General features: G+C 41.4%; 1 protein-coding gene across 4 annotated transcripts in view; it reads left to right on the top strand.

The window, feature by feature from the left end:
* The window catches only part of BTBD19 (BTB domain containing 19), a 90251-nt gene that overhangs the window by 10399 nt on the left and 66488 nt on the right, over window positions 1–13364 (top strand). For all 4 annotated transcript variants that reach the window (XM_070745777.1, XM_070745776.1, XM_070745775.1 and 1 more), the window contains 2 exons: window positions 596–803; window positions 6312–6365. In XM_070745777.1, coding sequence (XP_070601878.1) covers window positions 596–803; window positions 6312–6365 — 262 coding nt within the window. The remainder of the gene's footprint in view (window positions 1–595; window positions 804–6311; window positions 6366–13364) is intronic.

Here is a 13364-nt window from a genome sequence, read left to right as displayed (position 1 = left end):
TTTGATTTGATTTGATTTGATTTGATTTGATTTGATTTGATTTGATTTGATTTGATTTGATTTGATTTGATTTGATTTGATTTGATTTGATTTGATTTGATTTGATTTGATTTGATTTGATTTGATTTGATTTGATTTGATTTGATTTGATTTGATTTGATTTGATTTGATTTGATTTGATTTGATTTTATTTTATTTTATTTTATTTTATTTTATTTTATTTTATTTTATTTTATTTTATTTTATTTTATTTTATTTTATTTTATTTTATTTTATTTTATTTTATTTTATTTTATTTTATTTTATTTTATTTTATTTTATTTTATTTTATTTTATTTTATTTTATTTTATTTTATTTTATTTTATTTTATTTTATTTTATTTTATTTTATTTTATTTTATTTTATTTTATTTTATTTTATTTTATTTTATTTTATTTTATTTTATTTTATTTTATATATATATTTGTATGCCACCCACTCCAATAGGACTCAGGGCAGCTGACATGAGAAGAGAGCAGGTTAAGAAGCTGAGCCATCTATATGGTAAAACCTCTGCTAGCTATACTGAGATCTGCGTGGCCTTTCTTTCCACAGTGATGTAACTTTTCTGGTTGGCAAAGAGAAGCAGAAAGTTTTTGCCCATCGCTGTCTACTCTCCACCCGCTGCCAAACTCTCCATGCAATGCTAAGCCAGCCCCATGAGACCCAAGACCCGCTGATCTTGAATCACGTGCAGCCCGAAGTATTCCTCGCAGTCCTTGAGTACCTGTACACCAATAGTGTCACTCTCAACAGTCTTACTGTAAGTATACTACTGGCTGGGTTGGGCTTCCAGGAAAATGGATGGAGGAATAATAAAAATTAGTAGTATTTTTAATTTGTTTGTAAGGTGGAATAGATTAACTTTGAAATCTTATCAGCTTTTTAGTGACATAAAAGCATTCGGGGGTTTTCTCCTTCTTTTCCTGATTTTGATTCTGCAGTTTGGAAATCTGTATGGAGTCTTTTCTGATTGTGAATTTCCTGTTTCTTTTAAAATAACATAATAATAAAATCTTTTAAAAAAATTTTTAAATTAAGAACCACCTTTAGTATAGGTTTTTTCATAGGACAGTGAAATGTGCAGTAAACAAATGATAATGAAAAATTAATGTGAAGATGATAATTTTTAAAAGGCCATGGTGAATTAGTGGCCTAGAAAAAATCAGCTAGATATCCAAGTGGGTGACTGATCAATAAATTATCTTAATCCACATAACTGACAGCTAATACAGTCGCTGCATGGCTCAATGCACTAAGCTTCAATTTCATTACCATATTTTCATTGGATATGCAGAGAATCTTTTCGCATTTTAGACATCAGCCAAGTTTTATATCTCTCTTATTTTTTGTCCTAATGGAAATTATGCCCTGATTTGCCATTTTACACATCTGCATGCTCAGCATTTTTAGTTTTTACTCTTGCTTTTGCAAGAGTAAAATACACACGGTAAAGTAAAATATAAAATATGCAAGAGTAAAATATACATGGTAAAGTAAAATATAAAATATACAAGAGTAAAATACACATGGTAAAGTAAAATATAAAATATGCAAGAGTAAAATACACATGGTAAAGTAAAATATAAAATATGCAAGAGTAAAATATACATGGTAAAGTAAAATATACCCATGTATATTTTACTTGTATACATGGGTATATTTTTCAGGTCTAGACATTCAAAATACAAATTTATCACCTCATATCTACTTATCTTTTCTCATTGGTTGCCCCTCTCCACCTCCCCCAAAAGAAAATTCTGTTATATGTACGTCAAGTAAAACAATCTATCCACAATTAGTATTTTTTTAATTTAAAAAAAGTATGCAAGTGTGATAAAATAAAAATTAGGAAGAACAAACTGTACAATCTATATTGCAATTCCATTAAAAAAAAATCTCCAACGACATAATGTGAATGAAGGCTCGGTTCTGGAAGCAGCCTTTGTGGTAGTGAAATGTGAAAAATAGGAGTATTAGTGTTTGCATTGAATTTCATCCGTATTCATATTAACAATTCTTAACATTTGAAGCAAATCTTTTCCACGGAGTCTTGAATTGCAGAACCTTGAGATCTATCACCTATCACCGCCGCTGCATAGAGAAGCTGGTTGAAGATGGGAAGGAAGGATGGTTGTGCAGGAATGCTGGCTTAAGCAACTATTCTGAATATCTTCCAGATAATAAGTCTTGTTGCTTAGCTTTTTGCTTATTTAACATTGCTGGCAGCCACCTCAAAATCACTGGCACTGTTCTGATATAAGAAAGCAGTAAAATGATTTTTGAACAGAGGGTTTTAAAACTTCGTTCAGTATATAACAGTGTATGGAAGGAAAGTCTCTTTAATACAGAGACATTATGATCTAAGTCAATCGGAAAATCTCCACTAAACTGGCATTTCATTAATAATATTTAGCCTCTTCATTTGTATTATGCAATTGGAGAAATAAAGCATGTTTATTTTCCCCACTATCAGTTGTGTCATCTGGGAAGCCCACTTTTATAGATAACTTTTCTGCAATAGAAAATCCTTTTTGGATGAAGATGACCATCGCAGGAGACATGGAATTGATGTTGGGTTGGGGAGCAGATATTGCTCTTACCATATTGTTTTTACATGAGTCAAGGATATGATATCCGATTCATTATCCTGGATCTCTCTTTCTGCTTTTGTTAATAGTGATTAGTTTCACTTATTGGAAACAAAATGTTCCCACATATGTGCCAGAAGTAATATCAAGATGATTATTTTGATGTATACCAATTCTCTTTGCAGAGGTTTTTTTTTAATCTCTGTTTTCCTTCCCTTGGTTTTTAATATCTGCAAGAACCTTCATCAGAGTGAGTTGTCCAGAATCACAGAATGCAAAGTCATTAGCATGCACTTCTGAAATAACCAAGGCCCTAGAAGTTCAAGTATTCTTTCACAAATCAGAAAATAGAATTGTATCATTAGATCTGCTTTATCTACCATTTTTCTATTTACTAGAGCAGGGGTCAGGAACCTTTTTGGCTAAGAGAGCCGTAAACGCCACATATTTTGAAATATAATTCCGCGAGAGCCGTACGTATCTCCCTTTCTCTCTTTCTCTCTCTCTTTCTCTCCCCCTCTCTTTGTCTCTTTCTATCTCTTTCCCTCCCTCCCTCTATCTTTCTCTTTTTATCTCTCTCTTTCTCTTTCTCTCTCTCTCTTTCTCCCCCTTCTCCCTGAAGTGGGGAGGGCCGGGTTGGCACCAAGGGAGCTCGAGACGGGGTGCAAAAGCAAACTACTCTGCTGGCCCAGGCCCACATCGGAAGGAAGGAAGGATGGAATGGTAAAAGGGGCGATCAAGAGAGGAATGGGTGAATGAATGGACGGAGGGTGGGAAGGAAGGAAGGAAAGAGGGAAGGGACAGGAACAGAGGAAGGGTGCAAAGAAAGCAAGGAAAGGTGTGAAAGGGGAGAGTAAGAGAAGAAGGAGTGAAAGAAGGGAATGAGGGAGGAAACAAGGGAGGAAGGAGAAGGAAAGCAAGAAATGGAGGGAGGGAAGGAAGGAAGGAAGGAAAGAAAGAAAGAAAGAAAGAAAGGGGGAAGGGACAGGAACAGAGGAAGGAAGCAAGGAAACTTATGAAAGGGGAGAGTAAGAGAGGAAGGACTGAAGGAAGGGAGGGAGGGAAGAAGGTAGGAAGGAGAAAGAAAAGAAGAAATAGAGGAAGGGAAGGTAAAAGAGAGAAAGAAAAAGCAAGAAAGAAAGCAAGAAAGAGAGAAAGAAAGAATGAAAGAGAAATAAAAATAGAGAGGGGGAATGAAAGAAATGGAAGGAGGGAAGGAAGGAGAGAAAGAAAGAGAAAGAAAGAAAGCAAGAGAAAGAAAAAAGAATGAAAGAGCAAGAGAGAAAGAGAGAAAGAAAGAAAGAAAGGCAACTTCAAAGAAAGGCTCACTGAGCATCTCTCACTCTCTCTCTCTTTCTATCCCTCTTTCTTTCTCTCTCTTCCTTTCTATCTCTCCTCTTCCTTTCTCTCTCCTCTCTCTCTCCCTCTCTTTCTACCCTCCTTTCTCTTCCTTCCTTCTCTCCCTCCCTCCCCTCCCTCCCTCCTTCCTTCCTCTCCATTTCTCTTTCCCTCCCTCTCTTTCCCTTTTCTTTCTTTTGGTCCACTTCTCTCTCTCTCCGCTTCTCCACTTGCCTCCCCCTCGCGCCTCGCCCTTCCCACCCGGCCACCCGCGCGCGCTTACCAGCAGCAGGAATTCAAGTAAGCCCAAAAGAAGCCATTGGCTCCGGGCGGCGTTCATGGCCCCCCCGAACCCCCAGCCCAGCTGGAGCTCCCTCTCGCCGCCGCCATCTCCCTGCGACTGCCTGCGGCCGCTGCAGCCCCCCCCCCCTCCCACCGGGCCACAAAGGATATTTGCCGCCGACGCCAGTGAAGCTTCAGCTGGGCGGGGCGCTGCCGGTACTTCCCTCCTGGGGCTCCCGCTCGCAGCTGTCCCCCGGCTTCTGCTCGATGCCGCGGTTTTCGGCGCTGTCCTGCTGTGCCCCAAAGACGGAAGGCGGGAAAAAGGCGAGAAGAATGGAGCTCTCCTTCTTCCTGCCTTCCGTCTTTGGGGCCCAGCAGGACAGCGCCGAAAACCGTGGCATCGAGCAGGAGCCAGGGGACAGCTGCGAGCGGGAGCTCAGTGCTAGGAGCCCTGTCTGCGAGCCAGATACGGCCATCAAAAGAGCCATATCTGGCTCGCGAGCCATAGGTTCCCGACCCCTGTACTAGAGAAACATGCAAATTAAAATTTGCGGATGTTATCTTAAAATAGAGATGTGCAATTTGTGTCTCATTATATTTTGTTGAGCTACAGCTTCCATCAAGTCAGCATATTAATTGCGGAGGAAGGATGAAAGTGGCAGGTTTCTTTCCTTTCCTTTAAAAAATGATCATATACTGTAGTTAGAAAGAATCCATAGTGGACAGAGATCATCTCTCCCAACAATCCTGAAGCAGAGATAGGTTGCTCCTGGTTAGGATCAGTTTTGTGAATCAGTAGCGGTGGGAGAAAGAGGCCCCACCCCCACCCCGGAACTCTTCTGTGCTTGGTGTTGACCATGTCCAGTCAACGAAGCAGTGTAAGTGATGTGCCGGTGTCTGGAGGCTGTTGGGGTCTGGATGAGTATCAACAGACTCAAACTCAACCCGGATAAGACGGAGTGGCTGTGGGTTCTTCCTCCCAAGGACAATTCCATCTGTCCGTCCATAACCCTGGGGGGGAATTATTGACCCCCTCAGAGGGGATCAGCAACTTGGGCGTCCTCCTCGATCCACAGCTCACATTAGAGAACCATCTTTCAGCTGTGGCGAGGGGGACGTTTGCCCAGATTCGCCTGGTGCACCAGTTGCGGCCCTATCTGGACCGGGACTCACTGCTCACAGTCACTCATGCCCTCACCACCTCGAGATTCGACTGCTGTAATCCTCTCTACATGGAGCTACCTTTGAAAAGTGTTCGGAAACTTCAGATCGTGCAGAATGCAGCTGCGAGAGTAATCATGGGCTTCTCCAGGTATGCCCATGTTACACCAACACTCCGCAGTCTGCATTGGTTGCCAATCAATTTCCGGTCACAATTCAAAGTGTTGGCTATGATCTATAAAGCCCTTCATGGCATCGGACCAGAATATCTACGGGACCGCCTTCAGCCGCACGAATCCCAGCGATCGATTAGGTCCCACAGAGTTGGCCTTCTCCGGGTCCCATCGACTAAACAATGTCGTCTGGTGGGTCCCAGGGGAAGAGCCTTCTCTGTGGCGGCCCTGACTCTCTGGAACCAGCTCCCCCCAGAGATTAGAACTGCCCCCACCCTCCTTGCCTTCCGTAAACTCCTTAAAACTCACCTCTGCCGTCAGGCATGGGGGAATTGAGACATTCCCCCCCTTCCCCGGGCCTCTACGATTTATGTATGGTATGTCTATGTGTATGTCTGGTTTAATAATGGTTTTTTAAAAATGTTTTTTAAATTTATTAGATTTGTTATGAATTGTTTTATTATATGCTGTGAGCCGCCCCGAGTCTACGGAGAGGGGCGGCATACAAATCTAATAAAGAATAATAATAATAATAATAATAATAATAATAATAATAATAATAATAATTTTATCTGACAAGACAAAAATAAACTCTGATGATGAAATCACATATAAACTTTTAATACTGCTGGAAAGCTAGAAAATAAAAAGTTAAGGTACTTATCTTTGACAATATGAAGGATGTGGCTTATTACAAAATATTTGCCTTATTCATTTTATCTGCAGGTCCTTGAGGTTTTGACTTCATCCCTTGAGTATGGATTGAATGACCTCAGAAAGGTAAGAATCTCACACTGCAGTTTATGAATCCTGATCTAGGATTTTATAATTATGAAAGTATGTGCTATGTCGTTAGCAAGCAGTAGATCCTGGCTTATTTGATTCAAAGACTGCAAGATTTATATCCTTGTATTATTTTAGATACTTTGCTATTCTACATTGGGCTACAGATCATTTAACCCAACTTCTTGAGATCCCTGCATATGTAGAAGTCATAAAATGGTAAGGTTTTCTACCATTCCTCTGCATAAAAGAGAAACATCAGCACAGTACAGTACTGATATTGGCAGGACAGAACTATATATTGATTCAATCCATAATCAAAATGTTCTGTCCTGCTATTTTTCTCCCTAAGTGTGCTAGCCTTTAAGTAAATTTATAATAATAATTTATTAAGTAAATTATTATAGTTTTGTAAATGCATGGCAGAAAGAAAATAATTATAGCAGGTACTACCAGTAGATACTTACAGCAGGTACTTACCCACTAAGATCATGCATCCAGGCCTCTCAATTCCTGGCAAATAAATGAGGAAGAAATGGAGGTAGTGATGGATTTTATTTTCCTGGGCTCCACGATCACTGCTGATGAGGACTACAGCCAAGAAATTCAAAGACTCCTGCTCCTGGGGAGGAAAGCTATGGCAAATATAGACAGCATACTAAAAACCAGAGACATCACGCTGCAAACAAAAGTGGGTATAGTCAAGGCTATGGTGTTCCCAGTTGCAATGTATGGCTGGGAAAGTTGGTCCATAAGAAAGGCTAAGCACCAAAGAATTGAGACCTTTGAACTATGGAGCTGGAAAAGACTCCTGCGGGTCCCTTGGGCTGCAAGGCGTTCAAACCGATCAATCCTAGAGGAGATCAACCCTGACTGCTCTTTAGAAGGCCAGATCCTGAAGATGATATTCAAATACTTTGGCCACTTAATGAGAAGGAAAGACTCATTGGAGAAGAGCCTAATGCTGAGAAAGACTGAGGGCAAAAGAAGAAGGGGACGACAGAGAATGAGGTGGCTGGATGGAGTCATTGAAACAGTCAGTATGACCTTAAATGGACTCCAGAAGGTGATAGAGGAGAGGAAGGCCGGAAGGAACGTTGTCCATGGGGTCGCGATGGGTTGGACATGACTTTGCAACTGACAACATGTTGTGGTTAGCTCTGGCCCAGCTCCTGCCCCAAGGACTGTGGATGTGGGGGAGACATCCACATGCTGCAGGCCTGTTTTGCCCCTGGTGGAATCTGCTGATGAAGGCTCCTCTGACCAAGAAGACATGAGTGACAGGGAGGAGGAGAGTGTGGCAGACAGCTCAGAGGGAGATCAATTATCTAGCTCAGGGGTCGGGAACCTATGGCTCGCGAGCCAGATATGGCTCTTTTGATGGCCGTATCTGGCTCGCAGACAGGGCTCCTAGCACTGAGCTCCCGCTCGCAGCTGTCCCCTGGCTCCTGCTCGATGCCACGGTTTTCGGCGCTGTCCTGCTGGGCCCCAAAGACGGAAGGCAGGAAGAAGGAGAGCTCCATTCTTCTCGCCTTTTTCCCACCTTCCGTCTTTGGGGCACAGCAGGACAGCGCCGAAAACCGCGGCATCGAGCAGAAGCCGGGGGACAGCTGCGAGCGGGAGCCCCAGGAGGGAAGTACCGGCAGCGCCCCGCCCAGCTGAAGCTTCACTGGCGTCGGCGGCAAATATCCTTTGTGGCCCGGTGGGAGGGGGGGGGGCTGCAGCGGCCGCAGGCAGTCGCAGGGAGATGGCGGCGGCGAGAGGGAGCTCCAGCTGGGCTGGGGGTTCGGGGGGGCCATGAACGCCGCCCGGAGCCAATGGCTTCTTTTGGGCTTACTTGAATTCCTGCTGCTGGTAAGCGCGCGCGGGTGGCCGGGTGGGAAGGGCGAGGCGCGAGGGGGAGGCAAGTGGAGAAGCGGAGAGAGAGAGAAGTGGACCAAAAGAAAGAAAAGGGAAAGAGAGGGAGGGAAAGAGAAATGGAGAGGAAGGAAGGAGGGAGGGAGGGGAGGGAGGGAGAGAAGGAAGGAAGAGAAAGGAGGGTAGAAAGAGAGGGAGAGAGAGAGGAGAGAGAAAGGAAGAGGAGAGATAGAAAGGAAGAGAGAGAAAGAAAGAGGGATAGAAAGAGAGAGAGAGTGAGAGATGCTCAGTGAGCCTTTCTTTGAAGTTGCCTTTCTTTCTTTCTTTCTCTCTTTCTCTCTTGCTCTTTCATTCTTTTTTCTTTCTCTTGCTTTCTTTCTTTCTCTTTCTTTCTCTCCTTCCTTCCCTCCTTCCATTTCTTTCATTCCCCCTCTCTATTTTTATTTCTCTTTCATTCTTTCTTTCTCTCTTTCTTGCTTTCTTTCTTGCTTTTTCTTTCTCTCTTTTACCTTCCCTTCCTCTATTTCTTCTTTTCTTTCTCCTTCCTACCTTCTTCCCTCCCTCCCTTCCTTCAGTCCTTCCTCTCTTACTCTCCCCTTTCATAAGTTTCCTTGCTTCCTTCCTCTGTTCCTGTCCCTTCCCCCTTTCTTTCTTTCTTTCTTTCTTTCTTTCCTTCCTTCCTTCCTTCCCTCCCTCCATTTCTTGCTTTCCTTCTCCTTCCTCCCTTGTTTCCTCCCTCATTCCCTTCTTTCACTCCTTCTTCTCTTACTCTCCCCTTTCACACCTTTCCTTGCTTTCTTTGCACCCTTCCTCTGTTCCTGTCCCTTCCCTCTTTCCTTCCTTCCTTCCCACCCTCCGTCCATTCATTCACCCATTCCTCTCTTGATCGCCCCTTTTACCATTCCTTCCTTCCTTCCTTCCGATGTGGGCCTGGGCCAGCAGAGTAGTTTGCTTTTGCACCCCGTCTCGAGCTCCCTTGGTGCCAACCCGGCCCTCCCCACTTCAGGGAGAAGGGGGAGAAAGAGAGAGAGAGAAAGAGAAAGAGAGAGATAAAAAGAGAAAGATAGAGGGAGGGAGGGAAAGAGATAGAAAGAGACAAAGAGAGGGGGAGAGAAAGAGAGAGAGAAAGAAAGAGAGAAAGGGAGATACGTACGGCTCTCGCGGAATTATATTTCAAAATATGTGGCGTTTACGGCTCTCTTAGCCAAAAAGGTTCCTGACCCCTGATCTAGCTCCTCCTTGGATTCAGAACAAGAGTTAATGATACAGCCACGCATGCGGAGAGCGATGCATAGGCAACAACAACTGAGAGATTATTATCAAAGAAAATGAGGCCACCTGTGGTTGGGTGGGGCTGTGGTAATTAGTGAGGCTGCTATAAATAGCAGCCTGTGGGTTTGGCCATTGTGGAGGATTATCTGATCGTTGCGTTTCGTGACTGCTTTATTGACTTTGACCTTTTGTGTGCTGATTTTTCCCCTCTTTGAAACTAAAGCAGAGCAAAGTGTGTTTCACTTTGTGAAAAAAGGAGTGTGAATTGCCTCACAGCTGCAAGCTAAGTATCACAGAACTGATAAGGGACTTGTACAAATTACCAGTTTGTTTGGAGACGAGTGCTCTTTGCTATACCAAAAGAGGGCTTGGTTTAAGTGAATTTTCATTATAAAGAACATTGTTTGGAATTTTCAAATGTGTAAAATATATCTGTGCATTTTTGGGAGAATTCTATCAGAGAGCTCGACAGAACACAACAACAACCAATAGAAAAGCGAGCTGATTTAATTAAATAAGAACTTTTCCCTGCTTGAACCCAATCGTGACAAATTAACTGCCAGCGACTTTCAGCATATATTGGATACTTCCAGATTTACATCAGTTATATAAAAACAACGGCAACTGTCACATTGTTAGTGGCACCACTGAGCTTTGGCACAGCAGGTGCTGTTTAACACAGGGATTGCTGACATTGTAGAACTCTGTTCTCATGACTTCATTAACATCTGTCCTATTTAGACAAATCTAATTTGGATAATTCCTGTTATGTGAAGGCTTTGTGTCTCCGTTTGGACAAAAATCCATGTTCTCCCTCCAAGGGTTTAATTCTAGAGTTTCTTTCTTTAAGCCCTCAGCTCCATTTAGCCAGTTTCCTGACAAATTGACAATTGGGTTCTTTTCCTTTTCCTTTCTCTTTTTTCTTTCCCACATTTACACAATTCTACACAGGGCTGAATAAAAGAACAACTACTAGTAGTGCTGCGTGATAAAGAAACGTTACAAATCAAAACTACTAAGAATTAATATAACTCTTTTCTCTGTCTATTCAATAGAAAGCGTGTTAGGTATGTTTTATTATTAACTGTACAAAAAGAACTTAAATGCATTACTATATAATACAAAACATAAAATATAGGTTATCAATTAAACCACTGGTCTCAATACCACTAAGAACCAATTGTAGGCTGTCAATAGAGCCAGCCGTAGGAGGGGAGGGGAGATATACAATACCCTCATATTTTAAGTTTCGTGTATGTATTGTACATTGTTTAGATGTAAATGTATGGTCTGTTGTTATTGTTTTAATGTATATATGTAAATAAAATTATTTTTACACAATTCCAATTATACCATTTATATTACCGGAATTGTGATTATTTTTTTTAAATTAAAAAAAACAATTTTATTGATTAAATACATTAAAAACAACAAAGAAAAAATAGCAACATATTGTAAGAAAAAAAGAAACAATATAATAACAAGACAAACAAAGACTGTTGAAACATTTCATATAAACATAAACAACAAATCTGTCAACTATACTGTTGACTGCTAGTTTGTGACTTTCCAAATTGGATACTATCAATAATTTCTACATATTTTTGCTACATTTACATTTTACAACTGTCGGATAGTCATCTACCAAGGGGTTTGCTATTTCTCTTATCTGAAATATAATGGTTTTCTTTTTTGGATTAAGTTGTATAAAATTTTGAGTTATTAGTTCATTTCTTTTACTTTTTATTGTATCTATATTGTTTTAGCCAGTTATCAATCCCATGCATTGTAAAAGTCTGTTTTGTCTCTGTCTTGGAGTTCATAGGTCATCTTGGTCAATTCCACGCACTCATGTATTGTACTTTGTTTATAAAATTTAAGGTGGTTGGGATTGTATCTTTCTTCCAATGTTGAGAATATAGCATTCTGGCTGCTGTCAAAATATGTATTTTGATTATTTTGTTTCTACAAATTTACTGAATTATGTGTAGTGATGAAATATAGTCCATATGAATTAGCTGTCTCTTTGATCTTCCATTTCCGCCAGTGGTGGGTTCCTACTGGTGTGGTCCATTGAACTGCTCCAGTAGCGGCCCACCGATTGTGCAATTCTGGTTCAATGGCTCCAGTCTGTCTTTGCTAGTCCGTGCATGCCGCCATCTTTTTAAAAATAATTTTCTGTGATTTTCGGCTCTCTGAGCATGCGCAGAAGGAAAATTGTCCCTCTGCGCATGTGCAGAAGCAAAATCATGCTGGGGACACATGTGCGTGAGCATAGCAAGCACATGTGTACACACGCACACGAAATGTTGCGATGCACACTCAGTAGAAAAAAGGTAAGGAACCTACCCCTGATTTCCACCCTATTGGAATCCCCCCATGCCTATTAAATTAGCCTCTAATATTAGAAGTTTAGACTTTCCTGGGAGAAATCTGAAGGAAGCTCCAAGTGCTGGCCTTTTTTAAGACACTGATCAATCTCCTTCATAACAGTTGTTACATTTTGCTTTGAATATTTTACAGTGTTCTATGTTTGGTTCTTTTCCATCCTAAGCATCATTTTCAGTAGACCAAACAAAGGTCAGTGGGGTTATGGTTACAAATGTTGAGTGTTCTTGTTTCTCATTTTAACCCACGGAAAAAAATATGGTCTCTCCCACCCGCCCCCGTATAGGGCAACTTCAGAAGAAAGCAGTTATGCTGTATATATAGAATGATACTAAGTGGGATGTTATTACACAGGAGGAATGGGATTTTTTTGTGTTTTTTGCCAAATCATACGCTGGCTGAGTATTCACAAATAATATCAGTTTTAATTTGTTGGCATTCACTCACTGGGTGATGAACAGAGGAATAGTGCGTGTTCTCATGTGCCTTGTTGACCCAATTGTTTAGTCAGAGGGGAACCAGTCTTTCTAATGTTAACCTGATCACGCCTTTTCTTAACTCACCTGGTGCCAGTTCTATGGAACCAGGTTCTATATCTTGCGTTTCAGAGATGTTATTCACTTACCTTCTCTACTGGTTCACAAATGTGAGCGTGCGGGTTCGCTTCACTCGAACGCACCTTGTTCAAAGCTTCAATGGGCGCAGCCTCAAAACGATGATGTGCTTACTACTGGTCCTCCTGATTTGGACAGAACCTGCTGAATACCATCACTGTTGTGTTTGAGCTGTCAGATTTTAAAAAGATACCGGTATTAACAATGTTTCTTTCTGATAGGCCTTTGTTAATCTGCTTTAAGTATCTATCTATGTATCTATGTATGTATGTATGTATGTATGTATGTATGTATGTATGTATGTATCTATCTATCTATCTATCTATCTATCTATCTATCTATCTATCTATCTATCTATCTATCTACCTACCTACCTACCTACCTACTTACTTATTTATTAGATTTGTATGCTGCCCCTCTCCGGAGACTCGGAGCGGCTCACAACAACAAAACAGTACAAATCCAATGGTTAAAACAATTTAAAACCCTTAATATAAAAAACAATCATACATCTCATACAAACCATGCGGAAACGGGCCAGGGGAATCAATTTCCCCATGCCTGACAGAGGCGGGTTTTAAGGAGTTTGTGAAAGGCAAGGAGGATGGGGGCAATCCTAATCTCCGGGGGGAGTTGATTCCAGAGGGTCGGGGCTGCCACAGAGAAGGCTCTTCCCGTGGGTCCCGCCAGATGACATTGTTTTGTCAACGGGACCCGGAGAAGGCCAACTCTGTGGGACCTAACCGGTCACTGGGATTCGTGCAGCAGAAGGCGGTCCCGGAGATATTCTTTTATGTAGCAAAATATTAAGCATTTTATGTTGTTTTTAATGGTTATTTTAAATCATAAGGCCCTCTCAGATTAC

This window comes from Erythrolamprus reginae, chromosome 3 (genome assembly GCF_031021105.1).
Source record: "Erythrolamprus reginae isolate rEryReg1 chromosome 3, rEryReg1.hap1, whole genome shotgun sequence".
NCBI lineage: Eukaryota > Metazoa > Chordata > Lepidosauria > Squamata > Dipsadidae > Erythrolamprus > Erythrolamprus reginae.
Note: the sequence above shows the minus strand (reverse complement) of the source record. Positions and strands in the feature narration are given on the sequence as shown.